Source organism: Apaloderma vittatum, unplaced genomic scaffold (genome assembly GCF_000703405.1).
Source record: "Apaloderma vittatum isolate BGI_N311 unplaced genomic scaffold, ASM70340v1 scaffold39492, whole genome shotgun sequence".
Taxonomy (NCBI): Eukaryota; Metazoa; Chordata; class Aves; order Trogoniformes; family Trogonidae; genus Apaloderma; species Apaloderma vittatum.
In genome coordinates, this window is record NW_009703865.1 from 38,308 (window position 1) to 55,970 (window position 17,663).

Below are 17,663 nucleotides of genomic sequence, written 5' to 3' on the forward strand. Positions count from 1 at the left end.
TGTTTTTGTATATTAATCCCATGGTAAAATAAATATACATGAACTTCTTGATATTTTGATACTCTGAAATGTGTAGCATGTCCAATATATATACTTTTTTTTCAGCAGAAGACTTTCTCTACTCATTATTTAGTACACGTCTATATCTGACTTAGAATACAAAAAGAAAAAAAAAATTAGACCTCAAAAGTTTGTTACTGAATAGTAAGATAATTTTCAGGGTTTTTTTGGAAATGTGGTGGGCACAGTCATCAGGACAGCACCACAGCCTGTTTATATTTTAAAAGAAATATACCAGATGTTGTTAACATTCAACAGGTAAAATAAGAGTCAAAAAAGCATGTGTTGTGTGAAAAATGATTTGTTCAGCTGTTACGAAAAACCCCACCTTTCTCAGAATACATTTCATACCACTTTAAAATCTGCTGGCTCTACTGAGCAGGCGACACCTGAATCTCACTGTTTCAGGATTACACGGAAGACTACATCCAGACAGGCCCCGGGCAGCTGTACGCCCATTCCACTCGTCTCTTCACCGCAGATGGAGTGAGCGTCCCCTACACATGGAACCACACCATCACCTATGACCACACTAAAGGGAAGATGCCTTTCTTGGTGGAAACCCTCCATGCTTCCTCTGTTGTGACGGAGTACAACCCGCTGGAAGAAACCGTGGCTTTTAAAATCCAGGCGTCCATTGCAAAAGGTATTGTTCTCATCCTTCCCAAAGAAAAACAGAAGCAAAAAAAAATCACTGAAAAGTCTTCCTGGAATTCGTTTCCTGTATTCTCAACAGCTGGTTACGGCCCTGAGAGATGAAATACCGTGCAGCTTGGGTAACTTTACTGTAGATTCTGGGACCTACATGTCTTCCTAATATACCCATGGACTAGTATTAAAAGCTGCTGCAGTTTGCACTTACTCTTCATGTGTAGTTCTCGTCGGTGATGTACGTCTGCATTTGCTGACACTGCTGACAGCATCACCAGTGCCTTCAGATGGTCAACCTAAAATATTTCTCCAGTTCCTCATGTGTATCTTTCATTCTCTAAAATGAAATTGCCATCACTTTTGGGTGGGATCCAGTGTTGGTGAGGGTTTATGTCTAGGTTTGGTTTTGCATAGCTATTAAGAGAAAGGATTGTTTATTTTCTTCTCACAGCAAAAACCACATAAATGTAAGTAAGGTAGTAGTGGGGTGGAAGCACATTCAAAAGTCAGCACTACAATGGTTAGCAGAATGGCCTGTCAACTTCTAATAGTGCTTGGCTTTTTTGTATCCAGCAAGTCTTAACATCATGTTTCAAATGAAATAACTCAGGCTTGAAAGTGAATGAAACAGTGGGATTTCCCACTTCCATCCTTCTTTTCAATAACAACAGTCTATATGAAGTGTAAACCGATTATTTTTCTGCTTACCAGATAATGAACTCATGGTGCAATTTGAAAAACAAATAAAGTTGCGTTTTTTCCATTTTAAAAAAAGGTCTGATGAAAGGAAGTCTCCAGATGAAGTTATGTCTGTGCATAAATCTGGCCAAGCCTTTTTGGAATTTGCATTTATTTCCTCCAACAATCAGTATATTGCTTTAAAAAAAAATTCATCTATATTATCAATTTTCCATCAGCAAAACACATGTGGTCTCTCAGCAGTCTCTACCAGAGTTTTCCATTACAGTCATAGTACGCACTTGTGTTCTTCCATGGTGACTTCCCACAATTTATGACATGGTGATTTGTTTGGTTTGGGATTATTTCCTTCCTTTTACCTGAAGTGAAACTGAATGGTCTTTATTCTTTTAATAACAAAAACTTTATGGAGGAACTTCAAAGGATGTATTAGGCTGGGATGAAACTGGCAATGACTTTGAGGGGAACCCCCCCACCTGCTTAAAGTTTTTCAAACCAGCAAAACCCAAGTACTGCTGACTTTTAGTGCCCAGTAGAAAAAATACTTAAGTCTGGATTTTCAAAGTTTTTATTTTAGTGTCCAAGTATAATAAATCTTTTCTAAATAGCTGGGCTGCAATTCTTAAAGAGTTTTTTTAAAAAGCAATAAAATGAGCTTATTTTCATTCACAAGTAACACGTGCTTCTTTTACCATACCAGGGGATCGTAGCAACCAGTGCCCTGCTGGGTTTGGTTTGGACTGGACGGGGCCTTACTGTTCAGGTACTGATGTGACGAGGGTGGTGTGGAATCACAGACTCACAGCAGTTTGGGTTGGAGGGGACCTTTAAAGATCATCTAGTTCCCACTCTGTGTCATGGGCAGGGGCACCTCCCACTAGACAAGGTTGCGCAAAGCACCATCCAACCTGGCCCATGCACAACTTCTCTGGACACCCTAGGGTGTCAAAGCATGCAATGTGTTCTCCAAAAAGTGTAAGTAAGTTAAGTTACCATTGATAAAAGATCATTCATCTGATATAATTTTGTGGGCTTACTTTATCGCCCCTCAAAAGCTCATAAATTAAGGAATATATTCAAGAAACAAGATTTAGTTTTGCCCTGTGGGCTCTACCAGACATCAAACCATCTGGTTTGATGGAGTTACCTGTCACATCTTTCAAAGTCTCACTGGTTTTTCAAATGTTTCCTTGTTCCAGATGAAGATGAGTGCACTGTGCGGAATCCTTGTTCCCACACCTGTCATAACACCATGGGATCTTACTACTGCTCTTGTCCGCAAGGCCTCACCATCTCTGCGGGTGGAAGAACATGTCAGGGTAAGAGAAGTGTTGCTGCAGACAGGCCGGATACAAGAAGCCCCATGGCACTTAAATCAACACTTAAAACAGGGAAATGTTCTGTTTGGGCTGGGCCATTTTCTCGAATATAATTTGTTGGTGGTATTCGAATTATTTCGTACCTGAATGTACTTGCAGTCAAGTATTTCACAGCAGATCATGTTCAAGATGCTGCTTAACGTGTGCTTCATTTTGACACAGTGAGGGTTACAGCTTGCTTTTCATGGCAGATATCGACGAGTGTGCATTAGGTGGGCACAGCTGCCACGCTGGTCAGGACTGCGAGAACACCATCGGCTCGTACCGCTGCGTGGTTCGCTGTGGGAATGGCTTCAGGAGGACAGCTGATGGATTTAGCTGCCAAGGTAGGGAGAGGACTTTGGGGTTTGGTGTTAGCTTTCGTAAAGTGAAAAATGCTCCATTTCACACAATTGAAAGTAACTTTTTGAAAAGCTGCATTTCCAAATACCTTGTCTATGAATTTTCATTATTAAGGTTGTGGGGGTTTGGACTTGGGGGGTTTTGTAGGTTGGTTTTTTTTGGGCTATTTTGTTTTGGGTTGCTTGAGGTTTTTTAAGTCTTCTGCTTTTTTCATCTTTAGAAATCAACTTAAAATCCTATTAGGGAATAACTTAACATTCTTGCTTTTTGTGTCCCACGTGCATTTTCCTTTACAAAGAGGCGAGAGGATTAAATGCTTCTCCAGTAGTGTAATGACCACAGGCCAAAGCAGAGTCCAGAATGTGGACTCAACCAAAACATTGCTCAGGTAAAGGACCCCAAGGCAGGTCACAGCTTATGCTATCAAGGATTTGTGTCTTTTAACAGATGTTAATGAGTGTCAGGAGTCCAACCCCTGTCACCAGCGTTGCTTCAACACTTTAGGAAGCTTCCACTGTGGTTGTGATCCAGGATACCAGCTAAAGGGCAGAAAATGCATCGGTATGAATGGATTTTTCAGTGTTCATTCCCTTTCCTGTGGGCATAGGTCAACACTTACTTGTTGCTACGTTTGTTACCAGAAATCTTTATGAATGAAAATCCCACACAGATGAGAGAGTTGTTACATATTTTTGAATTTGTACTGAAAGGCAGAGGAAGCGGGAATTGGGCTGACTGATAAATGTGCATGAGATGCATTCACATGCATGTACATGGTATAATTACAGCTGAATTATTCTGCTCTTTAGGAACTGAACATAAGGAAGTGAGTTTATTTCCATTCTTTGGTTTTTGTGTTTGTTGGTTTTTTTTAATAAGATGTAAATGAGTGCAGGCAGAACGTATGCAGGCCTGATCAACTTTGCAAAAACACCCGTGGTGGTTATAAGTGCATCGATCTGTGTCCCAATGGAATGACCAAAGCTGAAAATGGAACATGCATTGGTGAGTAGAAGTGTTTATGGACTGTATGATGATGGTAAGCACAGGGACAACAATTAAATTAGTTTTTTAAAAAAATTAATCTTGGAAGTAGGACATCACCAGTTAAGAATTGCACATGCTAAGGCATCACCTTTTTTCCTTTTTGGGAACTTATGTATTTAACTTTTTGTAATTGGTATTAAAAAAGCAGATCTATCCTTGCCACTTGGTTCTCCATTGCTGTTAAGAAGGAATATTAAGGTTTTCCTCAGCATCTTTTCTTTTTCTGCATTGTCACCCTGAATTCTACAAATTGTTTGTTCACTGAAATGTTTTGCCCCATGTGTGAATGCTTTAAGGGTTTGTCGCAGGAGTTCCAGATCAACATCACAGGCCCTTGCTGCTCATCAGGCATGCTTTAAAACGTAACTGATACAACGTATACTACGCAATCTTCTTTTCTAGTGGGATATGGCAGGAAGCTGGATCACGTCTTTTTGGACAGCAGCTGAAACACATTAGAAACCTCAGTTACAAGTTTTGACAATTAACAGAAAAAGCATGTATAAATGCAATACAGTTGAAATATTTATCTGTGTATCTGCTCAAAATCTGCTTTCAGATTATGAAACACAGACTGTGATTTGTAACACAAACTGTTTTAGAGCAGTGCCTAATCCTGGCACCAGGTAAGAAAAGTTTATGTTCAGAGGCCACATCTACTTAGAGATCCAAATTCATTTGTGGCCTAAGTCCAATCCGTCAAGATTAACAAGTTGAAAGCTGTAAGAAATTGTGATTAAAAAAAAATCTAACTACTTTCCCTTGCCTTGTTCTCTGCAGATGTTGATGAATGCCAGGATGGAACCCACCAGTGCCGCTATAACCAGATTTGTGAGAACACACGAGGAAGTTACCGCTGTGTGTGTCCACGAGGATATCGGTCCCAGGGAGTTGGAAGACCTTGTGTGGGTAAGCTGTCGTGCTGCATTAGTACCATGTTTTCTGCTGCTGATTTAGGCTGGGCTTTTTGCCGTAATGTATCCAGCAATGCTATCCAATTTGAAGACTATGCTATATAGACAGATTTGTTTTAGATGGGTAATTTTGAACTTTGGCACAAAGTCTCCCATTCAAAACAGTCAAAACTAAACAATTCCAAACAGAGATTGTTATAGGTCCATACTCTGAAAAGAGAGCATATGGAGTCTCAGAGCACTGGTGGATGGAGGTGGCAAGCAGCCACTCCGTAAGTGGATTCATTTCTAAAAATCGGGTCAGATTTGTTGATTGACCGGCCAGTGCAACGTGCCTGGCTGTACCCTGCAACGCGCTGATTCACACCTGAAAGCAGTCAAACAGGGAGTGACGTGGATTCCCCTAAAAGAGAACACCCAAAGGGAAGGGCACGGTACGGCCAGCACTTGCCTCTGCGAGCGAGTGGCGGGGGGGGAGAGCTGCGCCGAGTGTCCCCCAACAGGCAGGGTGGGTAGGTACAGGGCGCTCCACGCTGCCCGGTCTGGGTTGGGTGGATCACAGCAGGGCAGGAGGATTCCTGTTGATTCCTGGAATGCTGACCTTGTCGTTACTCCCCTCTGCTATCGACGTAGAACATTTTGGCGTGAAAACACGCAGAGCTTTCTCCTACGCACACACACGGAGCATTTGAAGGCTCTCTCACTATCCACATTAGACTTTAATGTATGATGTTACTGCAAGTGCATAAAGCACTTCCCTTGCATTTAGCAAACCTGAGGATGACACTAGGATTGTTTAGATTCACCCTTTTCACATTTATGTAGAATATAATGGCTGATCCACCCTGATAATAATGATTTATTTATGTTTGCCTATAGCGCTAAGTGAAGGTGGGTTCAGTCGCTCTCGTATTATATCAGAGAGGCATTCCTCCACGAGGACTTCTTCAAGATTAGCTGTCAGAAGTGATAAACAGCTGGCTTTGGAGAAGAGGATTATGGTTTTTTTTATTTTTAAACAACCTAAGGTTTTGGCCTACAAAAAGCCAGGAAGGAATGTGTTGGGGTTTTTAAAAGAGATTAAATTGCAGCAAGAAACTGTTTGGCTGTAGACCAAGACATTACTTCCACCAGCTGCCTCTCAACTGAAATAAAATCAATCTCAGACTCCTTAACATATATTAAAACCATTTAAATTTCTAGCAGTAATAAGCTGGATAAAGTCTAGGACTGCAGATTTTCACAAAGCACTAGCAGCTGCCCTAAAGCTGTCTTCTGGCCAAGGACCACCGAAAGCTTCCTCTTAAATTAGCATGACCTATATGCACCTTCGAATTTTTATCTGCTTAAAATCAGACTTAAAATGTAGATGCATCAAAGATATTAGTTCACACATGCTAATAAAATACAGTTTTTCTTGTTAATACAGTTTTTCTTGTTTTCTTTGTCCTCCAGAGAGGACAGGGAGGAGTTGAAAAGTAAGGCCCCAGAGTGGAAAAGAACTGAACTTTATTCGTACCTGTGCCGCTGTTAGCCTGAGTGAAGTCCTCTGTGCCAGTTCCCTGTTAGGTGGGGACGAGCTGCTCATTTGCCATCACAACACCCATAGATATACGCACGCCCACTGAAGTAAATTGCAGGATTTCTGTGAACTGCGTGGGATCTCAGCAGTCTGTGTCAGATGGGAGGGCATTACAAAAAAGCTGTTACAAAGCATTTTTGCATGTAACACACACATGACTACCTAGAATTTAAAATTAAATATCATTCTTCAAGCTGAAGATGCACAAGAATATACCTATTTTAGTTTCAAAGTCATTCCACCCTGTTCTTGTAAATACTTAATATTCACAGTGCACAATTCACAATCAAATGGACATAGTCCAGTGGAGACTCAGGCTTACCCATGAGGCAGTGATGGCCAAGGGTGTAAATCCAAGTGACTTCCTGCCTTCCTTTTTCCTTGTATTGCACAGGATGATTCTACCAAACTAACTGCCTGAGTTTTCACCGTTTTCTTTAATTATTTGTACGACAGTCTTATATTGCTTATTTACAACTTGTTCCAAGGACACTGGTTGTTTTAAAGGTGTTAGTGCACATACCTGTTGGCTTTTTTATGCAGATACAGAATGTTAAACTCAGCAATTGGAAAACAGTTGAGCCTTAAGGAAATAAGGAGTTTCAGTATTCTTTTACATGTATATGACTAGCGTGTTTTTTCATCTTATGCACACAATGAAGCAATATGAACTTGATACTTGTATTAGTTGTTGCCATATTAAAAATTAAGTAGTGGGCAGCCCAGGCTGAACTAATGAATGAAATGGCTCCACAGGGAGCACATGTTTTCAGATAACCAGCAGGAACAGCTGGGGCTCGGGCTATCACACACAGCCCTGCTGCTGCCAAAGCCAGGCAGCAGACGTGGATCCCCATTTTATAGCCACACCTCACCGTCAGTAACGCCCGAGGCAAGACCTTTGGCAGAGTTCTTGTCCTGCATGAGCACAGCCTTCTGTCACACACAGCCTTGCAGGAAGAATAAAGGTGTATTTCTGTACAGGACAGAATAATCTGCCTACTTGGCCTTGTGTTCTACAGGTTTTATTGCCTTCAAGATCTCGCTTTTATGTCTTTGGTTTGTTCCACAGACTAAGTATATATGTCCATACATACGTACGTATAGTTACGTGTTGTTGTTTGTTTGTTTTTTTCTCCTTTCCACATGGTTTGTTGCTCTGGATCATGTCACATGAGCAGACATTAATGAATGTGAACAAGTGCCTAAACCCTGTGCATTTCAATGCACCAACACCCCCGGCAGCTTCACGTGTATCTGTCCACCTGGACAATACTTATTAGGTGATGGGAAATCTTGCGCTGGATTGGAGAGATTGCCAAATTATGGCGCCTATTACAGTAGCTATAACTATGCTCAATTCTCCCCTGTGAGAGACAACTATCAACAGCAACAGTATTACAGGCACTCCTCAAATCTCTACAGCTCCTTCTCAGAGTATAGAAACAGCAGAATACCTTTCTCCAGGACTAGAAGGAACATTAGAGAAACTTGTCCTGAAGGCTATGAGGCAAGAAATGACAGATGTGTAGGTAAATGTCAGTCATATCTATACAATTCTCTTGTTTTGGTCCTTATTCTTAGGCTACTGTTTCATATGTGCCAGGGGCTGATGGTTTGTGGTGCTGAGTTGTGGGGGGTTTTTTTCATATTACCCCGATAATATTCAGAGTTCTGCATGTTCTTGTCTCCTGAGCATGTTGTAGCAAAAATGTTTTCAGACTTCCTCCTTGTAACCTCTTGTTTTAATTGTGCTCCTCAGTGTGTGTTTGCAAGTGATTTTCCTCTGTTACTCTTTCTTCTGACTGTAGTAGCTCACCTTTGTGAAGTTTTCTCTCACTTCAGCAGTAGAGCCAGTCTGGTCCTGGGGATGTCGCTAATGTCAGACTCCCACGGATGGCAGTAATAACCCTGCGGAAAAAGGTTTGGAATGAAGATTTTTAGAACTGAGCACACTAGGGCTGGTGCCAGCACTGCTCCAGGACTGTTAGTTGCTGCCATATGGGCAATATAAGCAGAAGCTTTTAAATTACTTGTAAATTATCTTTTAAATTAAAAAGTAGTCATGATATAGAGCGAGTTGTAATGTAATTCACTGCTTGTAAGTAAGCAAACAGGGGTTTTGTCATATGTTGTGACAATGACTGCACTGCTGCTTTTTTTTCTGTGATGAGGAGAGCCATGTAGTTACGGGAACCGGCAAACTCTGCCCTCATTTTTCTTTTATTTTTCTAAGAGGTGTAAAGTCAAACATGCTTGAAGACCAACAGGGAACAAAGGTGTTTGGCACCTCTAACCATCAAGCATTTAGCTTGACTAGATTCTAGGAACCAGAATTATTGCTACAACTATCTAGCAATATATAATGTTTAAAAATATGAATATAATTTTATTAATAAAAATTATACAAGTGGGACATTTTATTTACATTATAAAGATACTTTGGTAGTCACAGTTTGTTATGGATAGAGCAGTTCAATTGAAATACAGTTACTGCTGATCAAAGAGTTAAGCTAAAATATAGAATCTTCACCTCGGCTTGAATTAGTTAATATTCTTGTACTTCCCTTTCACTGGGAAGTATTTAAAAAAATACTAATATGAACCATACACCCAAATGATGATTCCCTTAAAGAAAATTCTTTCAACAGCCATCCGTCAGGATTTGGTAACAGCATACTCTAAGTTTTTGTCACATCTGCCTTTCTTCTGTGTTTGCATTCTTATCTAATGCAACCCCTGTAAACCAGGTGAAGAGAAGGGAAACAAAGGCTGGTTTAATCGTGCAAATCTTGCATAAGGCTAACATGAGCAGGGCCTCTAGTGCTCTCCTGAATTAGGCAGATGTCTCAAAAGAAATTCTATGATCTGTGTCTCAGTCACACCAGTCTGCCTTGAAAATTTTACATAAAGTGAGCTGGTAGTTCTGTATTTGAGAGGGAGATTTAAAAAAAAAAAAAAAGTTAAAAGGAGCATTTTTCCATAGTGTTTCTGGATACTGAGCTTTCTTCACTCCCATGGCATGAAGAGGGGTGGTTGAAAAGGAAAATGGCTTTGCCTGAGGAGGCATTAACTGTAAGAACTACATCCCCACTCTCAAGGCTTCCTCAGGCAAGATAACTGATCTGGGTATTTCCTAAAATCTTGTTATGGTCCAGCAGCTCAGCTTGCTTTGGGGACGAGGCTGTGTTTGTATAATCTCACTGCCATGTGCAGGCTGCACGTGTCCCCCTGCTTTCTTCCCAGAACTGGTCTCTTCAGCTAGAATATGTATTAGCTATGGCTGCCATCAAAAGAGGTGATGATCCCCTCAAAGCTGACTTCACTATTAAAAAGTTATGAAGGTAAGGTGTGAAAGCACTTGCCAGTCTTACCCATTCAATCCCATGCGAGAACGAGATCCAGACAACTTCCGCCAACTCTGTCCATACTCTTATATATAAATAGGACAAAAAATAACCTCACTTCAATTCCAGGTTCAAATAATCCTGTTTCTTCTCCACAGATCTTGATGAATGTGAAACCAGAGATACCTGCCAGCACGAGTGCAGGAACACGCTGGGCAGTTACCAGTGTGCTTGTCCGACCGGCTATCGCCTTATGCCCAACGGCAAAACCTGTCAAGGTACAGAGATCTCTGAGTGTTCAGAAAGAGATTTGTAAATAAACAAGATACACATCGTATTTGGCACATGTATAAGCCACCTCTTTTTAATTTGCTTCATGAGGTTCAGTATTCAAAATTTCAAATTTTAGTAGTTTTTGTATTTCACATTTTAATGCTTCTTAAAACAACATCAAATTAGACAATTGCAGCTTATTATTCTCTCAAGTTTCCTCCTGTGACCTTACCTTACACATCTAACTCCAGGCCAGTAAACAGCAGGGTCAAATCCAACACAGTCCTTAGTCCACCTCTGTCAAAAAAGCCAGTAGTGTCAGATTTTCTGACACAAAAAAAATAAATTAAAAATTACCTAATTAGTCTCTATTGACAAGACAATGAATCATGGCTGTGGGGCAGCTCTTGCACAATGTGCCATCCTGCCAAACAATGCCAAACGCCAAACAATGATAAATGCACATTATTAGAACTAGGGACTCCAGCATCTCAAACTGGAGCAGGGCAGAAGCCTCAAAGATTTTGCCCTGTCCAGAGGGACGCTGCAGCCTGCTCAGCCTTTACTGGCCTGGCTAGTTTGTAACTCTTAAACTCACCTAAGAAACAGCAGCTGATTATTTACATGGTTTTTTACGTTCAGATATTGATGAGTGCCTGGAGCAGAACATTAACTGTGGATCAAATCAGATGTGTTTCAACATGAGAGGAAGCTACCAGTGCATAGACACACCCTGTCCACCAAATTACCAGCGGGAGCCTCTTTCTGGGTACGTTTTGTTTCTGTCCCCTTTATCACACACCCCAAGCTCGGATCCTTAATCCATGTTTGTCACCAGAAACTTTATCTAAGTTTGCCTGGCACCAGTACAGCAAAAGGTAAAGTGTTAACAAACACTCAGGATGATCATTGGTTTCTCGAGCGGTGACTTTCCATGTTTTGCCTGCAGCAGAACCAGAAAGCAGTGGGCACACGCAAGCTGGGCTGGCACTCACCTCTTACTGTTTTCCTATTTCATCTTCTCTGTGGGCTCATTCCTAGGTTCTGCCTCAAAAGCTGCCCGGCCAATGACCTGGAGTGTGACCTGAGTACCTACGCCCTGGAATACAAGCTCCTTTCCCTCCCCTTCGGCATAGCAGCCGGTCAGGATTTAATCCGCCTGGTCGCCTACACTCACGATCAAGTCGTGCACCCAAGGACGACTTTCCTAATGGCAGATGAGGACCCGGCCATCCCATTTGCCCTGAGAGATGAGAACTTGAAAGGAGTTGTGTTCACCACGCGAGCGCTGCGGGAGCCCAAGACGTACCGCATGGGAGTCAGAGCCTTATCCTACAGCATCAGTGGAAATATCGAGTATCAGACAACTTTCATTGTTTATATAGCCGTGTCGGCCTACCCCTATTAAACACCCAAACTACCCGACAGTAATCACAGTATTTTAACCATGTTTGTAAATGCCGGTGGGTATTCCCACTTCCAGACTGACTCTACTGCCTGCCAAACCGTCGTGACCCATGTCACTTCAGAGTGGTGCTATGCTCTTTTCTTTTTCCGTCCTTCCCCGAGGCTGCCCATTCAGTCCCATTGCTGCAATCTGAGAGGAAGATCCATGGCTCTGAGGACCTGTTACCACTTGCTTTATTTATTACACTGGAGTAGTCATGTTCCATGTTTTTTTCTGAAAACCAGCAGAAAGACTGGTATGAGCAGAAGTATGTGGGCAAAACAGTAAGCAAGGAGCAGCCTCGGTTGAAAGCAACTAAGAAAAAGCCTAACCAGAAGAAAAGAGAAAAAAAAAAGAAACCACCATAATGTCTACATATTTTAAAGGTTGCTAAGTGTTTTACATTTTTATATCTATTAGATTTTTTTTTCTCTTAACAAATACTTGATAGAATTAGGGCTGTAATATACTATGTCATGTGCTCAAAATAACCAAATACCACTGTACCTAATGGTTACAAAGGCTGAAAAGAAATTATATTAAAGTTTGGTTTCAGCTAAAGAATCTACAGTAGAATTTGGAACTGGTACATTTGATTTCCATGCAAGTTTAGGGATGTCACTGTTTTTTGGAAGAAAAAACAACATGGCTACTTCTACACTACACAGCAGGTATTTTATAACTACTACATCTTTTATACTCTCACGTTCTGGTATAGCCATTTATTTAGCACAAAACGGTATGCATTCCAGTACTCTCAACTTAGCTAAAAATGTTTGGGGTTTTCTTTGCAAATGGAACATTTTTCTCCAAAGATGATGTAAGTTTGGTTCAATAATGTCCATACACTGTACACAGGTAATTTTGCCAAGATGTATTCTATTTTTATGAAAATGTATATATGTTTTTTTTCCTTACGTGTATTTTCTATGCAGTATCTCGAGTGTTTTACAGTTAAGTCTACATAAAAGGACAATGTCAATACATTGAAAATAATCAAAATAAAGGTTCCCATTGTCTTTTAGATTTGCTGTGAGTTTTATCATTGAAAACAACCATTTTCTCATGGGTGAGGTACTTGCCTGTCATGCCAGTGGAAAATACAGAAGAAAGCGTGCCCCCCCCACTTCGGGCAGCAGCAGATGCAGCCAACTCTCCCCCCTTTTTGCTTTTTGTGCTTCCCCACAGCCTGCAGCTTTTTCCAGGTTAGGGAAAGTGGTGCACTTACCGTAAAGCCTCTTATTTTATCCAGAGCCTACTGCCTAGTAGACATCTCTCATTTCCTCAGAGGAAATGGGGTTTGCCAAGAGGTAACTTCTTGTTGTGTCTAAAGACAGTGTTTATTCATAAATAGACTCAGCTCATTGCTAAACATGAAATAAGTAAGTCATTAGAATTCCCATGTGCATAAGGGAAAAAAAAAAAAAAAAAACATTGAATGGCATTAAGGTTGGAGATTACCAGTGTGGAAATTACCCATGTTCATGGCGAAAAGTTTTGCCATTTTTCAGTCAAAGTGAGAAAAAAGATGTCAACAGAGCCTCTCCAGGTGCAGACTAAGGCTGAACTCCACCAGTTCCTGTGTTGCCTGACTGGGATGCAAGGAAACGAACAGGAATAACTCATTTCCCTAATACCCACCTGGCTTCAGTGATATTCCCCTTACCTGACACTCAGGGCTGGCAAAAGATTATCACCAGCACTGAAGTACATTTTTAGCCAGAGGCCCAAATTGTTCTTTGATAGAATTTTGACTCTCTAATTCGCTATTATTAACAATCTGTAGCGAAAGCCACCCCAGTTCTCCCCTAACCTTGTTTTTTTGTTCTATTTCTATTGCAACCAGTGAGATAGCCCTGAAATACAAGGATGATTTAACATTATAGGTCTCTCAATACCAATTTATACAAGTGACAGATTTCAAACACAACAGGTTTGTTTCTTGGAAGCCTGACTTGAAAAGTAAAAGCAGTGTAGGAAGAAAAAGAAGCTAACTTTTGTGACGAAGCCATGAGGGGAGGAGAAATGCAAGAAAGCTATAATAAGTATGGGTAGTTATCTCAGTTTTTTGAGGGATGAGAATCACATGAAAATTATGTCCTTACAGGACTTTAACTCCGCTATGGGACAGGAAGAAAAAGAAAATTTCTATTATGTTTCATGAGAAGGAAAAAAAACACAAAACCTCCCGACCAATAACAGAGTTAAAAGGCTGTAAGGCAAATCTATTATACTTCTTTTAAGGTTAGTAATTTACCAGACAGAAGTCCTTTGCACACCCCTGGACACATCCCCGCTGCGCTCTCACTCCCTGCCATTCTGGTGCTCAGCTCTAGCTCAGGAGGAGCCACTTGCCCCTATGGAAGCCGTTAGTAAATTATGCTGAGATGATGCCACAGGACTGAGGGACCTGCAAGGCCTGGGTTGTTGTGAGCTTTATGTTTTTCAGTCACTGACTGGTTGCAGGGAAGCTGTGAATAAAGGAGAACTGGTGCCATGCCCTTCCCTTCCCTGGGCATCTCGTTCTACGTTACAAATTCTCAATCAAACAAACTTGTTTGATTAAATCTCAGAGAAAATACACTTGTTGCAGTTCTGCCTCCACAAGCTACCTGACCCTACTGCCAACAGGTTGAAAAGTCTATTTTTTATTACAAAATGATTTTCTATTCTGAGAGGTAAGAGGCAGGTTAGTACCTGCAGGATTTTTAAAAGCTGAGTGATGTCCTATTGTCAACCCAGACACATCAGTGGGTTTCTTTATCTCATTCCCACCACCTGGTTGTACCTTGGGATAACCAGGGCAGGTCCAGGAAACAAACCTGGCTTTTCTAGATGAGCTCCATTTATGCTTGCATCAGTGCTGAGGGGGAACTGCTGGCTCTCTGCTGGCCTTATCTCAGTCGTTATGATGTATTTTAATTAAAGAGTGTATTTATTGCAATAGCCACTGAGCAGAGCAGGAACAAACACCTGCCTGAAACCACTACACAAGTCAAGAGAGTCAAGGATTTGTAGAGCATGGTAAAAGGCACCACGCAAAGAATCAGGAACCCTGTTAAATAAACTATAATGTGATCTCTTTCAAAAAAAGAAAGTCCATCTGTAAGTATCTGTCTGCTTGGTTGCAGATCAAACCCTCTTCCTTGCATGCTAACGCTACGGCATTAACAGAACGCAGAATCTAAAGTTCTTACCAAAAAAAAAAACACCCACATCATCACCGCAACTTTCACCACAGGTAATTAGTTCCCGCTGTTTGTCCCTGTCTGCAACATTATTAATGGTACCACTTAAATCTCAGAAACATGAGAAGACACAGGAGGTAACACAGCATTTCCTCCTGCAGCTGTTCCTGAAACATCACCCCACAACACTGGCTACACAGCCACTCCTGGGCCTTACCTGGGCTCGAACATGGCAACTTTTCATTAACTCCACTACCACGACTGAACGCACCCTATGAAAGGCGGCAAATGTGGTTTAAATATTACAGAGATCATTTATACATACAGTTAGTTTCAGTGTGACACTTTGCAGCATTCCAGCAGCATGCAGCTGGGCACATGAGTCTGCCTGAAGCTCATCTCCAAATGAAGGTGTTTTAGATATCAGGCACCAACTTCCCACAGCCCTGCCCAAGGCTACCCAGCCCACATGTGTATTCCAGGAAAACATCCTGCTACATCAGAGCCTTTGCCAGGGCACAAATGGACCCACTTTTCCTCCTGGAAACAGTCTTTGCTTATTAAAGCCTAAAGAAAACTATATCTTAGGATGCAGCACTATGCCAAAAAAAAAAAAAAAAAAAAAAAAAGTTGTGAAATCCTTATATTCCTTCCAAATGTAAGTTCTAGCAGAGGAATAAGGCACAAAAAGTTGTTCAGAGACAAAACTGGGGCCAGTTGCTAGTGAGGATAGCCAGTCTGCAACCAGCATCACTTGTTACATGGCAGGTGTTCAGGAACTGAAGATCAGTGCAGTTCCCCCCTCATACCTTCCTTCAAAATCCACTTTGCCTGTCCCTCGAGAGAGGAAATCCACCGGTGTCTTGTCTTCCTTTGTGCACTGGCTGAATTTAAAACCTGAACGTGTAGAGCAGTGAACAGAGGCAGAACACGTAGTACTGTGGGATAAAGGGAAAAGGAGTTATTGGGTGAGAACGATGCTCAGAGAAGACAAGAGCAGCACTGGCTTTACAGACACGTGTCTACTTGCCAAGTGAGATGCCGACAGCGGATACTAAACCAAGAGAAGGATAATGAGTAAAGCAGTCATCACCTCTCTCCCGTCAGCACAGCAGGACTCTGCTTTTGGGGCACAAGCGGGAACTCCGGTACCCTTTGACTTCAGAGGCATTTCTAGTTCTGGCAGCTCAAATATAAGGCTCCTGCCAATAAAAACTTGTCTTGTTAACGGCTTTTGAAATCCATGGATTAGCTTATGAGGCTGGAATCCAACCGCCTGCTCCCCGGTTACACATGGGCGGAGAACAGGACACACAGCACCGCGCGAGAAGGGACCAGCACGCAGGCCAAGAGATGCAAAGCGAGCCGTCTGGCACATTTCCGTTTCAGCTAATCCCTGGCGAGATGCTGCAATACAAAGACGGAGCTGGGCAAGGGCTGCAGGACAGGTCTCCCACTTCGTTTCTGAGCAAGCCCATGGGCAGATGAAGGCTCCTCCAGCCTTCTGGGCTTCAACCTCTGCCTCAGATGAGGAGTTTTTTGATTCAGCGCAAAACCTAAATGGATATCACCAGCAAAGACTCAGCGCCACACTGAGAAATCAAAGTCTGGAAGTTTAAAACACTTTCTATTCCAAAGTGAATGCTCAAGAGCCCAAACAGGTCAATGGCTTGCTTACATGTGGCTGTATTTCTTGCTGGGAAATCACAAATGGCTTCAACTCCTGCACAAAGAGCAATGCTCCACTCGTGGAGTTGTGACTCCACACAGGCCTTAAGATGCTCTTAGTGAATGACTTGATTTGCTCTTTCTTTTTCTGGACAAACTTCGAGGCACAGGGTAGCTGAAACAGAAAGGAAACACCAAGAGCACCAGCCGATTGCCAGAGCTAGCGAGGGTGTTACATATCACACCCCCAGCACTAATAAACTTAACATCCAAGCACAGCGTACCCTGCTGTGCTCTGTGAATAACATCAAATGTAATCCCTATCTGGCAAGCGGATTTTTATTAACACGTTTGCATGTCTGGTTGCACCTAACCAACTCCAATCACTTTTCAAATCACAGCTTTCAGCTATTCAGCATCTTCCACATACAACTGGTGCCAGACAGCACACACAGACAGTTCTCCTGGTTTGACAAATTTAGTTTTAGAAAGGGAAAGAAAGAGTACTTGCCTACAGACACAAAACATATGAATAAAAGGAGTGTTCTTTAATATTTTACACAAATACAGATTCAGATGATAATTTCTGAATAGCCAAGTGATGGGAGCATCAGAAACATGAGCCAGCCAAGAAGTTGTTTGGATTACAGAGCAAAGGTTCAGAAGTGCTCTTAAGTGCGGCCGTGCAAGTGCTGCAAGGAGAAGAGAATCTGATGGATAAATAACCTCAATTTTTCAATGTTTGTGAGGACTATAAAAGCATGGCCATTTTGGGACGGAGAGCAAGTTGAGATAACTTGAAGTGGCTTGAAATTTAGTGAGATGCAGCTCACTTTCATTTTAATAACTTCTCACCCCACGTGAAGTTATAGACTAGTTTTACATAGAGGTCAGAAGAAGACATCTTGAGTAGAAGATCCCTCAGCCATGACTTTTTAAAGAAAATCTGTATGCTGTGTATAACATCACACGGGAAATCTGATGTGCAGAGTTCACCCGGAATTCAGAGGGGTTCAGCTGACTACGGACGAGACAAGTACCCCTCCACAGCTTTTAACAGCTTACA

General features: G+C 41.8%; 1 protein-coding gene across 1 annotated transcript in view; it reads left to right on the forward strand.

The window, feature by feature from the left end:
• LOC104270420 (hemicentin-1-like) overlaps positions 1-11,702 on the forward strand; it is a gene marked incomplete at its 5' end in the record, with an annotated part of 49,474 nt that extends 37,772 nt beyond the window's left edge. Inside the window, 11 exon segments of the mRNA XM_009864784.1 lie at positions 469-706; positions 2,111-2,173; positions 2,610-2,729; positions 2,981-3,115; positions 3,579-3,692; positions 4,011-4,136; positions 4,959-5,087; positions 7,856-8,206; positions 10,180-10,299; positions 10,937-11,063; positions 11,336-11,702. Coding sequence (XP_009863086.1) covers positions 469-706; positions 2,111-2,173; positions 2,610-2,729; positions 2,981-3,115; positions 3,579-3,692; positions 4,011-4,136; positions 4,959-5,087; positions 7,856-8,206; positions 10,180-10,299; positions 10,937-11,063; positions 11,336-11,702 — 1,890 coding nt within the window.
• Positions 11,703-17,663: the final 5,961 nt, after the last annotated feature.